Source organism: Neophocaena asiaeorientalis, unplaced genomic scaffold (genome assembly GCF_003031525.2).
Source record: "Neophocaena asiaeorientalis asiaeorientalis breed wild unplaced genomic scaffold, Neophocaena_asiaeorientalis_V1.1 scaffold142, whole genome shotgun sequence".
Taxonomy (NCBI): domain Eukaryota; kingdom Metazoa; phylum Chordata; class Mammalia; order Artiodactyla; family Phocoenidae; genus Neophocaena; species Neophocaena asiaeorientalis.
The window spans coordinates 4,088,414-4,109,385 of NW_020174563.1; the positions used below are offsets into that span (position 1 = coordinate 4,088,414).

General features: G+C 39.6%; 1 protein-coding gene and 1 pseudogene across 1 annotated transcript in view; one reads left to right on the forward strand and one right to left on the reverse strand.

Annotated features, from left to right (window-relative positions):
• The window catches only part of GREB1L (GREB1 like retinoic acid receptor coactivator), a 118,514-nt gene that overhangs the window by 38,571 nt on the left and 58,971 nt on the right, over positions 1-20,972 (reverse strand). Inside the window, 4 exon segments of the mRNA XM_024757923.1 lie at positions 15,503-15,700; positions 18,080-18,214; positions 18,752-18,880; positions 19,949-20,275. Coding sequence (XP_024613691.1) covers positions 15,503-15,700; positions 18,080-18,214; positions 18,752-18,880; positions 19,949-20,275 — 789 coding nt within the window.
• Positions 6,397-8,530, forward strand: LOC112408297 (tumor protein D52 pseudogene; annotated as a pseudogene).

Consider the following 20,972-nt stretch of genomic DNA (forward strand, 5'->3'; position numbering starts at 1 on the left):
GATACTCATCTTGGGAAAACTGGAAAGTATAGAGATATATTAAAAAAGAAAAAATCATCCAGGATTCTTTAACTCAAAATAAGCCACTGTGAACATTTTTGTGCATTCCTTCCTACTTTTTTAAAATGGATATTCTGCTACCTAGCTCACATTTTATAACTGTATATCCTGACTTTTTTTACCTATAACTGTAAAGTGAGAAACAAAACTCTCCACAACCAGTCTAATGATACAGTATTTATCCTTTCATAGAAGCTGCTGGTCTTACGCAGTGTATATTAAAATGTAAACAGAATATAATTTAATATTCCATTTTAATTCCTCTCTCCCTTCACAGCTTCTCCTTAGTAAATGTAAAACAAAAATGGATGTGGTCTCTTCCTTCAGAGGGTCTCTTTCAAGAGGTGTTAATGGCATCATTACAAGCATTTTATTTCAACTCAATAAAAATATCTTATGCTCTTACTATATTTAGAAATAAATGGAACCACCAATTACTGAAAAAAAGAGAGAGAGAAAGAAACAAAACTATCACTATTTACTAATAATATGTCTTGGTAGAAAACATAAAATAATCCATCAATAAATCAATTAAATTAATAAGAATTTAGTTAAGTTGATGGATTCAAAATCAATTTATAAAAATTAGTTGTATTTCTATATACCAACAGCAAACAGTTAGGAAATGTATTTTAAAAAAACTATTTTACAATGACATCAGAAAATAGTATCTACGAATAAATCTTATAAAAGGTGTATAAGACCTTTATGGAGAAAATGATGAAACTATTAATGACATTAAAGAAGACTTAAATTAGAAGCATATCATAAACATATAGTTAAAATTTTAAATTGTTTAAAAATGTATATGGCAGAGCAAAGAACCAAGAATAGTCAAGACAGACCTGAAGTAGAAAAGGTGGGAGAGATCTGCCTTACCAGAGACTAAGAATTATACAGCTTTATTAACAAGACAGGGGTTTTGGCATGGAGCAAACCCTGGAAACACACCCACATGCATATAAAATGGAGATTTATGATAAAGCTTGCAATGTAGATCAGTGGTAAAGGATGGGCTCTTCAACAGTCAGCACTGAAGAACCAAGAAATTATATTGGATCTTACCTGATATGCAAAAAAAAAGAAAAAGAAAAAAAAATTCAGGTGGATTAAAAACTTAAATGTAAAACACAAAACTCTAAAAATTTTAGAAGACAATAAAGGAGAATAACTGTGGCAACTCATAGAGGATTACTTAAACAGAAAAGGCCAAATGATAGATAAACTAAACTTAAGAAGGTCTATTCATCAAAGATATTATAAATAAAAAGACGAGCCTTCCAAATCTGTAACTAGTATTACTAAAAAGGATTAGTATTCAGAATACATAAATTACTCCTACAAATCCAAGAGAAAATGGGCAAAAAAACCCCCAAAAACTTTAGCAGGCATTTCCTAGAAGAAACCCAAATGGCCAATAAATATCTGAAAAGATGTTCAGCCTCATTAGTAATAAGGGAAATAAAAACCATAATAAAATAGAATAATACCACATTAATACAAATTTTTAAAAACAAGGTAACTGTAAGAAAGAAGTGGATGAAAGAAAATACTTATGTACCTCATTTCTGCAAAACAAATTCAAGAAGGATAAACCACAACCTAAAGAGATTGGTTACCAGTAGGGGGATGGGTGGGAAAGGGGTGTAAAGAAGTGAGAATGGGAATGAGTAGGTATGAGGAGGGGAAGATGCTTCTCTGAATATACCGTTTTGTATAGCTTTGACTCTTAGAACCATAGAACAAAGTTAATCAAGAATGGAGTAGGGGGTGGGGGGGCTTCCCTGGCGGCGCGGTGGTTAAGAATCCGCCTGCCAGTGCAGGGGACACGGGTTCTAGCCCTGGTCCGGGAAGATCCCACATGCCGCGGAGCCACTAAGCCTGTGCGCTACAACTACTGAGCCGGTGCTCTAGAGCCCACGCTACTGAAGCCCGCGTGCCCAGAGCCCATGCTCCGCGACAAGAGAAGCCACCGCAAGGAGAAGCCTGTGCACTGCAACGAAGAGTAGCCCAGGCTCGCCACAACTAGAGAAAGCCCGCACGCAGCATTGAAGACCCAATGCAGCCAAAAATAAATTAAAAAAAAAAAGAATGGAGTGGGGGGACTTCCCTGGTGGTCCAGCGGTTAAGACTCCGTACTCCCAATGCAGGGGTCCCGGGTTCGATCCCTGGTCAGGGAACTAGATCCCACATGCCGCAACAAAGATCCTGAGTGCCACAACTAAGACCCGGCGCAGCCAAATAAATAAATAAATATTAAAAAAAAAAAAAAAAGAATGGAGTGGGGCATGGGGGGTTGGGTGGGAGGAGAGGCAGGCAACATGGAATCCAAATGGTAACAAATGAAAACTAACATAACCACATTGATGGGGGGTGAGCATGAAAAGAGCAAACCTCAGTAAAACAAATCAGTGTTTTGTCTGGAAACCATAAGGCTAAAGACCAAAAGAATTGTATGGCAACACTTTAGCTGGCAATCTGTTTTCTCACAGGGGTGTGGGTTAGCAATTGTGTAACTTCTAGGAAAAAAAATCAAAGAAGTGAATATGTACATTATAGATAACAAGAATCAGGTTTCTCCCTGTCAGAGAAAGAAGTTACAAATAGAGAAATGGGGAAGGACTAAAAGGAACCTTGCAGTGTTCACATGGAATTGGAGATAGCAGTTAAAGTCATGAAAAACAAGGTAAAATTGAAGACATGTCCCAGGTTGCAGGAGACTAAGAGGACAAAAGAACTGAATGCAATGTTTGATCCTGGATTGAATCCTGGAACGAAAAATGACATTAAGGGAAAACTAGTGAGGTCTTTAGTTGGTTAATAGTTTTGTTCCAGAATTGATTTCCTGTTTTGATCATGGTACTATGGTTATATAAATTCTCAACTTTAAGCAAAGCTGGTGAAGGGTTTATGTGAACTCCCTATTTTTTAACAGCTTTATTAATATATAGTCCACACACATTTCATCCATATAAAATGTGCAATTCAATAGCTTTTAGTAAATTCACAGAGTTGTACAACAATCACTACAAGCAATTTTAGAACATTTTCGTGAAACCCCAGACCCTTTAACCATCATCCCTCAATTCCCCCCTCAGTCCCCCAGCCCTAGGCAATTACCAATATATTTTCTTTCTCTATAGGTCTGCTTGCTCTGGACATTTAATGTAAATGGAATCATAACAATATCTGATCTTGTGTGACTGGCTTCTTTCACTTGGAATACCGTATTCAAGTTTCATCCATGTTTTAGCATTCATCAATACTTCATTTCTTTTTATTGCTGAGTAATATTCCATTGTATAGTTTACTACATTTTATATATCCATTCATTATGGACATGATAGACATTTGAACTGTTTCCACTTTTTGGTTATTATGAATAATGCTATTGTAAACTTTTGTGTACAGGTTTTTTGTGTGGACCTATATTTTCACTTCTCTCTCATTTCATATCTAGGAGTAGAATGGCTGGATCATATGGTAACTGTTTAACCATTTGAAGAACTGCTAGACTGTTTTCTAAAGTAGCTAAACCACTTACATTCCCACCAGCAGTGTATGAACTTCCAGTTTCTCTACATATTACTTGTTATTGTCTCTCTTTTTGCTTATAGCAATCCTCATGGGCATGAAGTAGTATTCATTGTGTTTTTGATTTTCATTTCTCCAACTGCCTAATGGTGTTGAGCATCTTTTCATGTGCTCTTTGGTCATCTGTATATCTTCTTTGGATATGTGCCCATTCAGATCCTTTACCCATACCTTAATTAGGCTATTTGTCTTTTTATTATTGAGTTATAATAGGTCTTTAAATATTATAGATATGTCTCTTATCAGACATATGATTTGCAAATAATTTCTCACATTCTGTGGGTTCTCTTTTCATTTTCTTGATGGTGTCCTTTGAAGCACAAATGTTTTTAATTTTGATGGTGTCCAGTTTATCTATTTTTGTTGTTGGTGGTGGTGCTCTTGGAATCGTATCTAAGAAATCGTTGCTTGATCCAAAGTCATGAAGATTTACACCTATGTTTTCTTCTAAGAATTTTATTGTTTTAGGTCTTACATTTAGGTCTTTGATCTATTTTAAGTTACTTTTTGCCTGTGAGGTAAAGGTCCAACTTCATTCTTTCACATGTGGATATCAAGTTGTCCCAGCACCATTTGTTGAAAAGATTACTTTCCCCATTGAATGGTCTTGGCACCCTGGTCAAAATTCAGTTGACCATAAATAGTAGGGTTTATTTCTAGACTCTCTCAGTTCTATCCCATTGATTTATATGTCATCTTTATGCCAGTACCACAATGTCTAAATGCTGTACCTTTGTATTAACTTTTAAAATGGGGCAGTGAGAGTCTTCCAACTTTGTTCTTCTTTTTAAATATTGTTTTGGGTATTCCGGGTCCCTTGAATTTCCACATGAATTTTAGGATCAGCTTGTTAATTTATGCAAAGAAGTCAGCTGGGCTTTTGATAGGGAATGCATTGAATCTGTAGATCAATTTGGGGAATATTGCCATCTTAAAAATATTAATGTCTTCCAATTCATGAATGTAGACTACCTTTACATTTATTTAGGTCTTTTAAAATTTCTTTCAACAATGTTTTTTAGTTTTCAGAGTATAAGTTGTACACTTCTTTCATCAAATATATGCTTAAGTATTTTATTCCTTTTGATGCTATTATAAATGGATTTTTTTGAAGCCAGCATATTGTGATAATTTTCTTTTTTTTTTTAACATCTTTATTGGAGAATGGAATTATTTTAAAATGTCATGTTTGGATCTCTTGTACTGTTTCTGTGACTTTTCTGAAGATATAAAATCATTTAAAAATTAAAAAAACTTAAAAATAAGCATGACCATATCAAACATTTGCAACTGAAATACATGCATCGCTAGTGGGAATGTAAATATAACCAACCACCTTGGAAAAAATTAGCATTATTTAGTAAGGTTGAAAGTGTACATAACCTATGCCCCAACAATTCTTCTCTCAGAGAAACTCTTGTACATGTGTACCAGCACTGTTTGAAATAGTAAAAAACTAGAAACAACCTAAATGTCCATCAACAGGAGAGATGATTTTTTTTTAATGTGTGTTATATTCATTTAATAGAATACTAAAAAGCAGTAAAATTACTGAATTACAGCTATATACAACAACAGGATTAATCACAGGAATGTAATATTGAGTATAAAAAGTAAATTACAGACAAATGCACTTACAAAAAGGTTTAAAGTATACAAAATTAAACAATATATTGTTTAGGAGTTATGCACTATGGCAAAACTATAAATAAAACAAGGGAATAATAAACACAAAATTCAGCATAATAGTTACCCTTGAAAGAAGACGAATGTTAGCATCAGGAAGGGGAACAAGAGTCTTCAGTAAGTTATTTTGATAGGTACACGGGTGTTCACTATATTGTGATTTTTAATACCTCATAAAATTTATAAATTTGATCTATTCAATATTTAAAATTTCTTAAATTTTCTTTCTACTTTGAATACTATAGAAAAGCTGAAAGACTAGTGCAATAAATACCTGTATACCCTTCAATTAGTTTCACCAATTGTTAATATTTTGGTACATTTGCTTTTTCTCTTTATTACTTTTTATTCATTGTTATTATTGCTGAATAATTTAGAATATATAATATTCACCCTTATATACCTCAATATGTATTTCTTAAGAGCAAAGGCATTCTCTTACATAACTAAAATACCATTATTACATCCAAAGAATTGAACTAACATTGATATAATATTCTCTAGTACACAGCATACATTTGGTTTTTTTAAACTAATTTTTATTGGAGTGTAGTTGATTTACAGTGTTAGTTTCTGCTGTACAGCAAAGTGAATCAGTTATACATATACATATATCCACTCTTTATTAGATTCTATTCCCATAGAGGTCATTACAGAGTACTGAGTAGCGTTCCCTGTGCCGTACAGTAGGTTGTTATTAGTTACCTATTTTACATATAGGAGTAGATATGATTTTCACGAATTGTCCCAGAGCTGTGTTTTTTACTTTTTATTTTTAGGTCTAAGATCCAATCAAGAATTAAGCATTGTACTTGCTTGCAGTGTCTCTTTATTCTGTATAATTAAAACAGCTTCCCTGTCTTTTTTCTTTTTTGGTCTTTTCATCGATATTTTAAAAATGCAGGCTAGTTGTTTTGTAGAATGTCACACAATCTGGATTTTTCTGATAGTGTCCTTGTGATTAGATTCAGGTTAACCATTTTTGGCAATTATACTTCATAGGTAACATCATGTACTTCCCCTCGTTCATAATGTCAATCTGTCCCATAATGGGAGATGGCGAAATTTGATTGCATGGATATGGTACTGTCTACTGCCAGGTCTCTCCATTGTAAAGATGCCTTTTCCTCTTTGTGATTTTTAATATGTGGGATGACACTTTGAGACTGTGTGAATCTTTGTTCCTGAATACATTTTACCCAATGGTTTCAGTACCCATTGATGATACTTGCCAGAATCAATAATTATACTGTAGGGCTTCCCTGGTGGTGCAGTGGTTGAGAGTCTGCCTGCCGATGCACGGGACACAGGTTCGTGCCCCGGTCCGGGAAGATCCCACATGCCACGGAGCGGCTGGACCTGTGAGCCATGGCTGCTGAGCCTGCGCGTCCGGAGCCTGTGCTCCGCAACGGGAGAGGCCACAACAGTGAAAAATAAAAGAAAGAACACAGGTCTTTGTTCACTGAGCTTAATGCTCCACTACATCATCCTACTTACTATATTGGTAGTGCAAAACAGGGATTTCTTAATTCTGTTATTTTCTTATGTTGATTAGCTGGTACTCTTTTATAAAGGAGAGCTTGCGTCCCACCCGTCACTCCTGCCCCTTTTATTTTTTTTAGCATTACTGTGGACTCATGGGCTTTACAAAAATCCAGTAGGTTACAATCCACTGCCATCATTCCTTTAGATGCCCCAAATTACCAAGTTTGGACAGCAAAGTCTCGTTCAAGCAGGCTGCTGTGTCCTTTCGACATGCCTCCATCGATCTTTGAGTACTTTCGCACTTTCTGGAAACCAAGATTCCAGACTGTTCCTACCTCAGAGCTGGTATAATGGGGAATGGTATTTATAACCTAAGATCTAGATGCTAAATGTGCACACACACACACATTTGATACTAAAATATCATTTTATTTTATTTATTTATTTATTTTTTTGCGGTACGCGGGCCTCTCACTGTTGTGGCCTCTCCCGTTGCGGAGCACAGGCTCCGGATGCGCAGGCCCAGCGGCCATGGCTCACGGGCCCAGCCGCTCCGCGGCATGTGGGATCTTCCCGGACCAGGGCACGAACCCGTGTCCCCTGCACTGGAAGGCGGACTCTCAACCACTGCGCCACCAAGGAAGCCCTCTCTCGATGTTTTTTAATAAAGAATTTTATTTCTAAATTTTTCATTTCTAAGTTTTATTTCTTGTTCTTCCTGTCAAGAAGACATCCTAAAGAAAAATAAAACTATTCTTAGTTTTAGCTGTTCATCTTCCCTTGGGATCGAATTAATTTCTCTGAAGTTTTGGTATGCAAAAATATTCTAATGCTTAAAAGGAAATGAAAATCATGTTTAATTTTTGCCTGATTTTATGGGTTTGCTATAACTGCTTTTACTGATATGTCTTCAGATCCCTATTACAAAAAAAGTAGACTATAAATAATAAATTGCTATTGTTTTTTAAAAAAGGAAATGAAAATCCAGAAAATATTAAATCATTAGAGCATGCTGAAGTTTTAAGTATTATAACAATGGACATTCCTTCACCCTGGCTGTCTCTTTTCAGCAAATAACCTGGGAGGAGGACAGGAGGAGGGTGGCAGGCAGGGAGGCCAAGCAAGGACTCGCTGCCAGTGGGTGGGAGACACGGATCACGGCGAGCAAGGTCTACTGAGAACAGACCCAGTACCCGAGGAAGGAGAAGATGTTGCTGCCACTATCGGTGCCACTGAAACCCTATCAGAGGAGGAGCGAGAAGAGCTAAGAAGAGAACTTGCTAAGGTAGAAGAAAAAATCCAGACTCTGTCTCAAGTGTTAGCAACAAAAGGAAAGCACCTAACAGAGATCAAGCGGAAACTTGGGATCCATTCACTACAGACACTAAAACAGAACATTGCCAGAGGGTGGCAAGATGTGACAGCCACGTCTCCGTACAAGAAGACCTCTGAAACCTTATCTCAGCCTGGACAGAAGGCTTCAGCTGTTTTTTCATCTGTTGAATCAGTCATCACCAAAAAGCTGGAAGATGTAAAAAACTCCCCAACTTTCAAATAATTTGAGGAAAGGGTTGAAAACTTAAAGTCTAAAGTAGGGGGAACCAAGCCTGCTGGTGGTGATTTTGGAGAATTCTTGAATTCGACTGCAAACGCTAGTTCCACCACCATGGAGCCTCTTCCAGAAGAGACACAGGAGAGCCTGTGAGATTCCACCTTTGTTCTGCTACTCGCTGCCAGATGCTGCAAGCGAGATCCAAGCACATCTTGTCAACATTCATTGCCATGAATTTCCACCAGATGTGCTTTTGTTGAGCTTTACATATTCCTTTGACCAAATAGTTTGTGGGTTGAACAACGTAAAAATATCTTAACCTCTATTCCTGGGAGATGCCCTTTCATGTGCATTTAAGGCCCTTTATTTAGGAAATATCATTATGAAAACACATATAGTACCTGGAGATCCTCACTAGAATGACCTAAGGAGCTGTGGGTTATCATAATTGCTTTCCTACTTTACAAAATTGCTCTGGATCTGGGATACCAGTTTGATCTTTGTCTTCTATACAATTTTCTTTTTTCCTCTTTGAATCTCTGTATATTTGATTCCTACATAAGATTGCTCTTTAAAATTTTCTGTATCCTGGTTATTAAAAGTTTTGGCAAAATGTTCTTTACCTCCAAGGGAAGAACTACCAGCTACAAAAAATATTTCAAAAACATATTGTTTTGGTATAAGTTATCTTATATCTTGGGTGTTTGAAGACACCAGGCTAAATATTCAATTGGTTATAGTTTTGTAAGTGACAATATGTACAAGTAATTCAAAATCCTAGGCGACTTGAGAGTGGAGCCCTCACATCCTTGTTTATCACCATCTGTGACAGTAACCATTTTAGTGTCATGGTTATTATGCCACTTATAGCTACTTATTTTTCACCAGATTAAAATTTTAGTTTTGGAGTAAACTGTAAGTTAACATTCTGAATCAAGCATATTGTATTATCAATACGTTGAAATATGAACACTCTCCTCAAATGTTCAGTTCAAAAGCCTGAAAGTTTTTAGATCTAGGTAGCTGAAAAGTGCTAAAATCAATCACATTAGGGGAAACATTGTTGTCTTCATTTAATTCATTTAGCAGCATTTACAGTAAGTAGCACACCAAGTTATATGACTGATATAACTTGAAAAAATTTTATATTAAGGGGTTGGTGATAACTCCTGAGGATTTAATGCATTAATAAAAATCAACTCATCATTTTCTACTTACTTGTTTTCAGTGTGTTAGAAATTACAAAATGATACTGTAGATATTGTCCCCTGCTTTAAAAACTGAGTGTCAGGGCTGAATGAACCAAAGCCTCTGGAAGTATCTGCATGGAGGCCAAGGTACTCTATTAACGCTAATGGCTACTTACTATCTTTTCCTTATGCTGTGTATGGTTATGGCCTACAATGTTGTATCTGTTATTTATCAAGTTGTGATTGTTTTATTATTGTTTAAGCCAAATGTTAATTGCCAAGCTTGGAGTGACCTAAAGCATTTTTTAAAAGCATGACTAGATTTACTTTGGGATAAATGATTTTATCCGAATCTGAAAAGCTACAAGTGTTGATTGTTATAAAATATTGATAACATGCTGCCATTCTTGATTGCTGGAGCTTTTGTTAGCACTTCAGATGCAACTGAAACTATGCTCTATTACATGTGAAAAGCTTAATAAATTCTGTATATCAGTAAAAGAAAAATAAATATATAACCTGGGAATTGAAACGGCTGGTTAAAATTCCGGGTAATTGCTTTCGGTGCCCATTGCTCTGGTGGTCCCACTGTTTTCTGGTGGCCTGGCTGGCTCCCTTCTGTCCTCCCAGTGGGAGAGAATTCTCTAATTTGGGTTCGGTGAGACTTCGCTGTGTGGGTGTATGACTATGCTGTTTGTTTGGGTCAAGGAGGAAAGCAGCACTAGATCTGCACAAGAAGAGCATTCTGAACACGCAGATACAACTTCAGAGCCCTGTGTGACTGACAGATACACCTGTTACACACCCATCTTAAGGGCTTTACTCTTGGCCAAAGTAGGTTTGCGAAACATGGTTTTAATGGCTGAATTTGTTTTTGCCACAGGACTGCCACATCTTAAATATTAATTACTTCTATGTCTTCCTCTTATTTATTTATTTATTTCAGCTGTGCCACACGGCTTGTGGGATTTTAGTTCCCCAAACAGGGATTGAACCCAGGCCACGGCAGTGAAGGCACCAAGTCCTAACCACTGGACCGCCAGGGAATTCCCTATGTCTTCCTCTTAAAATAGATTTTAACTTAAAATTCAACAGAACGTTACAAAACTTCAGTTCAATACATTTGTTAAGTGTCTCCTGTGCCATAGACAAGACAGACCTATACCCTGAATATTTGCTTTCTAGCTGAAGAGAAAGATCATCAATAAACACACAGCCACTACGCAGTCTTGAGTGTCGGGCTGGAGCACCACAGGGTACAGAGTAGCACTGGAGCATGACTTGTAGAAGGAAGGCTGGGAAAGGATGTGTCTTGGAAGCCAAAGGCACTGCAGTGCTTAAAGGAAGGAATGGAGGGCACCTGTGCTGTCAGGAGTCCAGGTAAGGACAGAAAAGGTCATTGGTGACATTGGTGAGAGTCCTAGAAGCGTGGCAGTGGGGAATGGAGGCCAGTTTGCAGGGTGTTGAGTGACTGGGAGTTGAGGAAATGAAGATGACAACAGACAACTCCCTCAGTAAGACTGTCACTTAAGTCGAGGAGGATAAACTGGAGGGTTAGGTAGGATTAACAGAGGCTTGCTTGTTTTGTCTCTGAGGGAGTGGGGCAGGTTAAAACCGATGGAATGAGCTCCAGGAGGGAAGGAAATGGAAGGTGTCAATGAGAGAGGAGATCATCAGAGTGTGAGGTCCATGAGAATGAGGACAGCACGGCCTCCAGAGCAAGGTGGGAGAAGCAGGCTTACACAGAGCAGGGCAGCTCTTCACTGATCAGGAAGGAAGGGGGAATGATGGGTGTATATGCAGGTAGGTTTCCAGATTTGGAAGGAAGTTTTTATCTGAAGTTTTCTTCCTCTGGGGGTGGGGGAGGGGAGAAATAAGCGGCATGGTCCTTTGCTAAGAGAAGGATGAGGTCAGAACTGTGAGTGAAACGGAGTCTGCAAGAGCCAGTCACCATGGAGAGCGGGAAAGAGAGCCAACTAAAGAACCAGAAAGAATTTATGAGGCATCAATCAGAAAGGTTGATTTTTTTTTCCCCACACAGTGTATGTTGCAAAGAAGTCCGTGGTCTGGTGTTGAGGTTGTTAGAATTTACAATTCCAGGATCCAGGAGCGTCTGGGATATGACTAGGGGGCAGGCGCCTGATGAGCAGTAGAGGTAAAGGTGTTTGCGGATGACAGCTTAATGCAGAGAAGCTAGGATTCGGTGGGGTCGTCCACTTGGAGGGGAGGTGGTGGCTGTGAGGCAGGTGCCAACGCTGTCTATAAACTAGGGGTGGGCACTGGGCAGCTACGACTTGGTTGGAAACTGACTTCACGGGTGCTAACGTTAGGTACTTGTTCAGTTCTATTTGTACAGAGGAATCTCTGGTGCTTCCCTACTCCACCTCAGGGCAGAGTGCCTTCCTAGTACTTTCTTCCCTGGGATCCCACTCCCTGCTGCCTTTCTCACTTCCTTTTTTTCCGCGTACATTTTCTGCTGACCAACAAGGAGACATAAGGTTGATGAGACCAAGAAAATACATTTCAGAAAGTGAAACTGCCTTCCTTTATCTCTTCTCCTCCCCTCCTAATCTCTCCCACTGCCTTAAAACCTATCTACGTATCAGCAGACGAAACTGTCTCTCTGGTTCTTTTATGATCAGGCATGTATTGAGGTGTCAAATTTACGTCATTCCCCTGAGCATGATAAAACTTCCTTGACTGGATACTCGTAGATCTGCTCCCATTTGCTGGGGGCTCCCACGGATACCATTTTAAAAGCAGGGCGGAGGAAAATATGGTGTCATTAATTCTTCCTGTTTTCATCCTACTCATGTAGAGTTGAAAGTGGCTTGCATTTTGATCGCATTTTGATAACCTAGTATTCTAATTTATAGAATTTGGAGCTTCTTGAATTAGAAGAACTATGCTACAACATCAGTCTGTAAAAAAAAATGACACTAAAACAAAAGAATTTCCTATGGTCTAAAAATTCCTTATGTTGCTTTTCCATTGATCACTGCAGCATTTACAAGTCCATCTGGGGCAAACTTAAAAAGGTTTAACCCATTTCATTTCTTTTTTTTTTACCTTCCAATTCTTTCTGTAATGTTTTCTTTTGTCTTCTTTTCCTCCCTGCCTCCCTTCCTTAGTTAGAAAGTAAGTTAAGGTACCAAATGCTTCACCTTAGTGCTGAGTCTGCAACAACGTGATGGTTTCTATTTTCACCTTTTTCTTTCAGCCACACAAGGGCTGCCAAGGATGTGGCCTTTCTGCATGTCCTGGCTGCTTCTCCCTGCCTGGTGCTTTTCCTGGCAGGCTGGCTGCTGAAATGCTTCCTTTAGGGAAAGGCAAATGGAACCAGAGAGCAAAGCACTTGGACACTGGTGTTCCCTCTGCCCATCCCTCCCCTTCCTCCCTCCAGCCCCCAGCTCTCCCTTCGACCCCTAACCCGTAGTTGAGCCCCTACTGGTGCCAGGCCCAGGAGAGGCAGAAATGAGGCACCAGGCACACAGAGATGAGAAAACAGTCCTTGTCCCCAAAGCACTGCCCTCTGGACCTTAGGCAAATGTAGCTCTCCTTGATTCACATGGCAAAATATGAGGAAACTGAGTCAGATGACTTCTGAGAATCCTCTGTGTTTTCATAGCAATGACTTTCAAGAGTTGTTTTAGTGGAGAATCTCTGCTCTGGACAATCTCTTTACACCTTAAAATGCTTCTGGTCCTTCGGGTTCTATCAACTGTGATGTGTTCCAAAAATACGAAGGTATTCAAATAAAAAAAGCAAATAAATTTTGGTGTTGTTATGATATGGAATATCATATACATTCATTATGAATGATGCTTACAAAAGCTTAATGATGTGGGAAAATGTGCCTACTATAATATCAGACATAGGCAGAGAAGAGAGCCTGGAACACTAGGTATTAAGTCATTTTAACAGTGATTATCCTTGAGTGGTGGGATTATAAGTGTTTAAAATTTCCTACTTTCTTTTATTTTTCAAAATAAAGAAAACAACAACTCTGGGTTTTTGTATAATAAAAATGAGTACAGTTATTTAAAAATATATAGAAGTGATTGTTTCTGCAGCAAAAATTTTCAGTATGTATGCCAAGGCCAGATGTGAATAATTTTAAAAATATGCTTTGCCTTGAATTTTCTGAATCTCTCTGTAACACTGATTTTCTTGGATTCTAAGCTTATGTAACTAGTCAAATACCAGTCCTTTCTGAGGAATGATAATCTCAAAATACTCACTTTGGAAAAATCTGAGGGCGTTGAGAAGGGAAAAGGAAGGACCAATAGAGTTTCTCTATCTGTCAAAAATGCAGGGTTTTATTTAGGGTCTTGCATTGATTAAGAAAGGCGAAAATACAGGTCATCAAGAGGTTATTTGAGGAAAAGGCTCTGGGGAGAGTACAACCACTTGACCATGGATGATTTCACCCCTTGAAACAGGTGCTAAGATGACTTGGCTAGAGTATGACTGGGATATCAGATCACAAACTCAGGAAGGCGACAAATGCCCTTTGGTACAAGTAAAAAACCTACAAGAGAAGGTGCTCCCTCCAGAGTAATAAAGTGGAAAATCCACAAGAAGTAGCAAAAATCTGGTTAATGCCTGGTGTGATGAAAGCCCCTCCATTTCCCTCAGTGGAGGGGGGCGGAAAGAAAATGACGAATGGCCAGTAGCTGAGGATGTCTAGAACTCACTCCGGTTTCTGGGAGAGCTGTGAGAGAAGGCATTTGACCGTCTCTGGCTAATTCACCTATAAGTCAATATTTCTAACAGGCCATTTTGTAACTTGTCATTCAAAATTTTAGAGGCTAAAACACAGGTTGCGTTGTTAACCAGGCGCTTGGGTCTCGACGAGGCATGGAAAGACTTTACATGTCTTAGTCACAGCCACTAAGAAGTGTTAAAGAGGGAGAAGCCTTTTGTTAGTCAGCTCATCTGGCCCATGGAACTTCGAATGAAAGATGTTTTGTACAGCTGTGCTAATCAAAGAGTGGTCCTCTGACCAGTTGCCCAGGTAGCCCCTGGTAGCTTGTTTGAAATGCAGAATCTGGAGCCCACCCAGACCTACTGAAGGGGAACCTGCAATTTAACAAGATCCCTAGTGATCTGCATGCACCCTAAAGTTTAAGGAGCACTGAATGACAGGCGTGGAACACATAAACTGTATTTTAAGCTCTTCTGAAGTTTTCTGCTTCCTGTTTTCAAATATATTGAAAATAAATTTTTTTACTGTGGCAAAAAGATTTATCCTCCAGTTAAATCTGTGTATGTGTGTGTGTGTGTGTGTGTGTGTGTGTGTGTGTGTGTGTGTGTCTTCCCCCAGCTAAGGTACTCAGAAGCAACTTGACATTTATAATTTCTTTTTCAAACCTAGTTTACAAAGGCAGGCATTTTCAGCAGTCTCAATTTTCTAAATTCCTTATTGCTTCTTGTAATTCTAAGCAACTTTTATGTTTGAGAGGGATGTTATTTATCACAGACTTCTAAAATATTTGCTCCCTACCTTTTCACATTTTCTGGAAAAAAATTTTTTTCCTCTCTACTTATTCTCTTAAGGAAATTAGGAGAAATTCTAGCTTTGAATTTTTTTTAATGAGGTTTCTCATTGCTGACACAGGGGACGGCGTTCTGGTTTCTAGGCTGAAAAATCTGCTGGTAGTGTGCAAAAGGTACAAGAATCCTCCCATGAGAATGACTCACTGAGCCACAGAAGGACTTCAGGTGGCACAGACCCCGTCATCCCAGGCAGGGCTATCTTTGCCTTGAGGACATTTCTCTTCATAAATGAGTGGCCAGTTTCTAATCCACTGATGACATCACAGACTTAATAGAATCAGGCCCCTAAAAATGTTTGAATTAAGCCAAAGAAAGAGACAGAGGGAATCTAAGGCTGGATCTAGGTAGGGGGCCCTCTTTGAAAGTTCCATCCTACCTGATTGTCGAATCCGTTGAAGAGTTTGCTGGACCAGAACCTCTGATCTTGGGACAATGATGATGAAGTCCACTTTGCTGAAGTGGCCGAGGTCCAGGCTCTGGCTGCCGCTGTCTGCTATGGCACACACCTGGGACAAGAGTTTTCTGGCAACCGTAAGCTGCGGTTGATAAATCTGGAAGGGTTCATTATCTAGATCTAAAATTTAAGAAAGTCATAAGAACAAGATCAATTCACTTCTGTGATGGCCTCTATGAATCCATATAGGGACAAATAATACACATAGGGTAGAGTGATGCTCTATCACCAAGAATCCTCACTTTCTATCCTCACTCTCTATTGACTTTCAATAGATTTGCCCACTTTCCCTGACAACTTGGCTGAAAGGATGTGCTCAAGAGTGAATGTAGTGGTTTTACAAATGTATTATTTTAATATAAATTGTCTCACAAGGCATGAACTCAGCACCCCTCCCATGCCCAGAAATGGAGGGACAGACTGCACTCTTACAGCTGGAGCCAGGACTCATCTCTGGAAAGGGGAAGAGTTTCCTGGTTTCTTTAGGACTATCAGCACAGGTCAGGTGCCCGAGCCCAGACCCAGTTCAGAGCTAATGCCATAACCATAATCACGCTGAGGTCCTTTGAGCTTTTCTGGATGGCACTGCAGTAAACATTTCCTCTCCAGCAAGTCAGTGGTAACATGGCTTGAAATTCTCCTCCCCATGACACTAACTTCACCTTTCTTCCCACTTGACTCCACTTTGCCAGTGCTTGTGACCTAGCAGGTCTGGGTGACTGTGGTCAACTCCCATGCTGATGCCTGTACTATCTGAAGAGACCTGACCCATGACATGGCCAGCTGGCTGCTCAGTAGGTGACGTATTAGAAAAACATTGCCCAGATACTCTAACCAAGCCAGTAGCTTTTTATTACAAGTTATAATCAAGCGATCAATCTCTCTTACACATGCGTGCATGCACACGCACACATAATGAGAGACAGGCTTAGTCAGCTAAACACCTGAGCAGAAATATTTAATGCTTCTTGAAAGGGCTGGTTTTTATCAGGTACACATGCGGAAGTCTGACTGGAACACGCCAAGGGCCCAATTAACCTGTGCTAATGAATGTTTTCTAAAATCAAGCTGCAATACTTCCCAGGCAAAGACGGTAGTCATGGGACCCCAGCCACCATGGAACCCTGACAGCGAGTGGAGGTTTATACAGGTGGGTCTCCCTACTGGCTGAGAGAACCTACCAGAAAAGCCCCAAACTGCAACCTTTAATAATAGCCCACATAGTTTTTGACCCACAAAGATTACCAACCAAAATAAAAATCTGTCTTTGGATAGTCAGGCTGTTGTTTCTTTCATTTTGCGGGTTAGATGAATGGGGACTAACACAGGGGATGGCATAACTCTGTAGAATTGAACTTAACAAATTTTGAAGTTGGAGGAAACCTAAAAATATCTTTAAGCAATGTTTCTTTTCTTTTTCTTCTTTTTTTTTTAACCACCAAGATCTCTTATTTATTATTATTTTAAGCTTTTTTTTTTCTTTTTTTGGCCACATAGCGTGCGGGATCTTAATTCCCTGACCAGGGATTGAACCCAGGGCACCAGGGAATTCCCAAGCAATGTTTCTTAAACAGGGAATCAAGGATATGTACGTGGGCATGTGAGAATTTCAAAAATTTAACTTTGCTCACATAACACATTTTAGATCATCTGGATGGTCACTTTATTGTCATTCAATGTCCAGAAGTCAAAAACTTTTGCCTTTGAATTCATTGTTACGCCTGAGCCGATGCCAAGCCATGCTACTTTTCCTGCTGTCATCCTAATGCATAAAGGATGCATTCCCATCAGGTGGAAGCCAAAAGGCTGTCAGCATCCACTTGTATGGATCTGCTTCGTATCCATCCTTCTGTTCTCTGTTCTGTCCTTTCTTATATTGTCCCTATCAAACAGGGAACTGGGGAAGGATTTGAACCTAAAGGAATCTAATCTAGCGATTGAACTCCTCACCCCTGGTCCCACCGTCCCCCTTGGCATTCTGCAAGCTCGTTGTAGGTCAGATGATATGTCAGTGTTTCTGCTCCAGCTGCCAGGAAGGCCTCGCTGACCCTGAGATTATGTGTGTTTTACACATTGGAGAGTAGATGCAGGGAGCAGAGAGCCAGGAGCCCTGCACAGACTGTAGTCTAGATTCTTTCAAGTAGTCCTTTGAAGCCCTACATGAGCACCCACAGTGGTGAGCACAGCTGGTGGAGTTAAGGAAAGTACACCAAGGATCCCCGCTCCCCCAAAAAAACAAAAACAAAGAGAGGCACTGCTTAAAATAAAGTCTTTGGCTTTGATTTTAATTCTAGGAGAAATTTACTAAGAACAAAGGCATGGGGCCCAGGCCACAGGGTAAGGCATTTTTAACTTGAGCCAGATTTATCATGTAGATAATGAGGAAAGGCCTGTCATAGTCTGTGACTTGAAGACAAGACCTCAAAACCCTCAGAACGACTTAGCTTCTGTGTCTGTCCTGAGCACTAGGCTCCTCCTTTTGGCCTGTGGTGACATTACCCAGGTTCTGCGTGGGGATCATAGCAGCAGCTTCCTGAGGTGACACACATTCATTAAGGTCTCCATTGAAAGGGGTCACCACACCATCTCCTCTTCTCTGTTGCATTTTTTCTAGCAGCTTGTCTAGGTCATCACCTATTACAAAATAAAGTGGAGATAAGAAAGTCACAAGGAATGACATGTTTGTATGTCTCCAAGTTGGGCAGTTACGCTGGGCTCCCGTCGAGATCTGTTGGTCATCCCACTTTTCACGTCGGAATTTACACTCACCCATCCCTGTAGCAGGATCTCGGTAGCCAGAGCTACCCTTGTTTGTATCATGCTTACAGGTTCCATGCTCCCACATACTAAATCTCTCTCAGCCCCTATAATACTCAGAGCAGGCAGGACGGGGTCATTATATCTCCATTTGACATGTTAGAAAACTGAGATCTGGGGAGGCAGAGCGTTGCCCAAGGTCACACAACAAAGCAGTGGCTGAGCTGAGGCCTCACATCCTTGTGCCTGGACCCCTTTGCTGTGTCAGTAACAAAATGCTTAGGAGAAACCAGTCCAAATGAGGGAAGATCAGCGGGCAAGCTTAACCTCCACTCTCAGCTCACACTAAGATTTAAATTCAGAAAATCACGCAGCCAGGGGCCGGCAGTGTTGCTGAATCTGACTGCCACTCACCTAACGATGTGGTTTTGAAATGCGATGCCAGGAAACTGACCTTTCCTGTGATGAGCTCATAACTAATTTCTTTCAAAAACTCACTTGTGGTGAGCATGCTCTCTGCCAGAGCTCTGGACTGATGCTGACCTGCAGAAGAGAGAGGGAGACAACATGCCAGTGAACAAATGTGCACCGGGAAGTGATTTAGAACAGCAAGAACTGGAAACACAACTAAAGTATGTAGCTAGAGGGACTTGGCTAAGAAAAGTATGGCACATCAAAAGATGGGCAATTATACAGCATTTGAAATGACAGTTTCAAAATTTCATTTGAAAAGTTTATAATACAAAGTTATATAATACAAGGGAAAAAAATAACATACCTTATGTTTGTAATGGTGAAAACATACCATGCATCTATTTAAAAGACTCGGGAGGAATGTGAAAAACCTTTAAAAAGTTGTGTCTGCATGGCTATTATGAATATCAGTCTTAAAAATATAAACTTATGTTGTTTTTTTACTAATGAAAATTAGAAAATGAATATGTTACACTTTCTGATGAAGCTTTTTAAAAGAAATATGTATCACAGAGAGATGGGCAGGTGGGTTTGGTCAAAGCAAGAGGGCTTGGCCCCTTTGCTAGGAAGAGGTGAGAGCCATTCACTGAGAGGAGAAAAGCAAAATTTGGTCCAAATGGCAACTCAGCAAAATTTGGTCCAAATGGCAACTCAGGACGGTGCCTGATAGAAAATCAGCACCAGAAACAAAAATCCATTTTGTAACATACCAACTTTCTGAACGTTTTCTTTAGGGTCAATGTTATAACATTAAATATCCTCTTAGTGAAGAGGTGAATATATGAGCTAAGTTCCTGGCAAATATGATTAACTGGCTTAAACCACCTGTGGCAATGGCTTTATCACATGCTAGAGTGGTAACATTTCCAAAACATCTTAAGGACAGAAGTTACATGAGACAAGGGTATCTGTTACTAGGGTGTGCTTTGAAATAATGCTCCCACAACCAGCTGAGAGGGACAACAGCCAAACTAAGGGCTATAAAAATCTGATCTGAGGAGCAAAGGAAAAGTTAAAATTAGGAGGAAGAACCCAAGTTGGAGCCCTTGACCAGAGATTAATTACATGGATGTCTGAAACACCCCATTTAGTATTATACAAATGGACGGATGATGAATGAATGAAAAAGTTACTCACCTAATACTACCACACAAAACTCATTTCCTCTGATTTTCGATGCACAAATTGTCACAACATAATCTGGTAGTTTTTGATAGTGTCTCATTTCACTGAGAGTCCTCAATGTCTCTGAAATGCCCTCCGCCAAGGAGTTCTGGGTCACAATCACATGAACCAAGTCTTGAGATACACTGGCAATTAACCTAGCCAGCCAGGGGAGTTGTCCTGGTGACACAGGCGTGCACTGACCACCCATCTGCAGGGCTCTCTCTCTTAGAGTAAATTCCTGCATAGCTTTCAGAATAATTTGCTCAAATTCTTCCCTGAGAGGTATCTGATCAGGACCTAAATTGAAGAGAATTACAGCTAGAATTTTTTTTTTTAATCACAGCTAGAAAAGACACACACACACACACACACAAACACAAACACACACATCAGAGTGCAGTCTATTCCAGCTGGCAAATAAGCTCTTTTTCCTCTAGTGGCCTCAAGTATACTGCCTCTACTAACCATTTTCCATTGCTAAATTACCTTCTCTCTTTTTTGTTTGCCTTGATACACATTTATTTTAAAATGCAGACTTCTATTCTTGATATCTTTAAAAGAAGATGTGCTCAGAGACAGTAGCAATTCCATTGTATGCCTTGGGAGATGGTCACTGAAGGTGGTATTTTTGTTGACATATTAAACTTGGCGTTACAGAAATAGTTAATGACTAATGAAGCAAGAAGCTAACCTACTGGTATATAATCAGCTTCAGGCTTCATTCATTTCTCATTTTATTCATAGGTGCCTTAGAAAAACATTTTAATGTATTGCCTCTATACCTAATTTTGAGAATACTGTCCACGAGGAAAACTAAGTTTAATTATTTTTCACTCCCAATGTATATTTAGGCAGTTCCACACTTTCCCCAGATAGAGAATGCTCTCATCACCTAGTTACTCCCCAGGGTTCTGGGTTAAGAATGGCATGTGGCCCTCTTCCCTGGCCGAGGTTATGGTTAAGCTTACGTGGGTGATCTATGGTCCCTGGAATT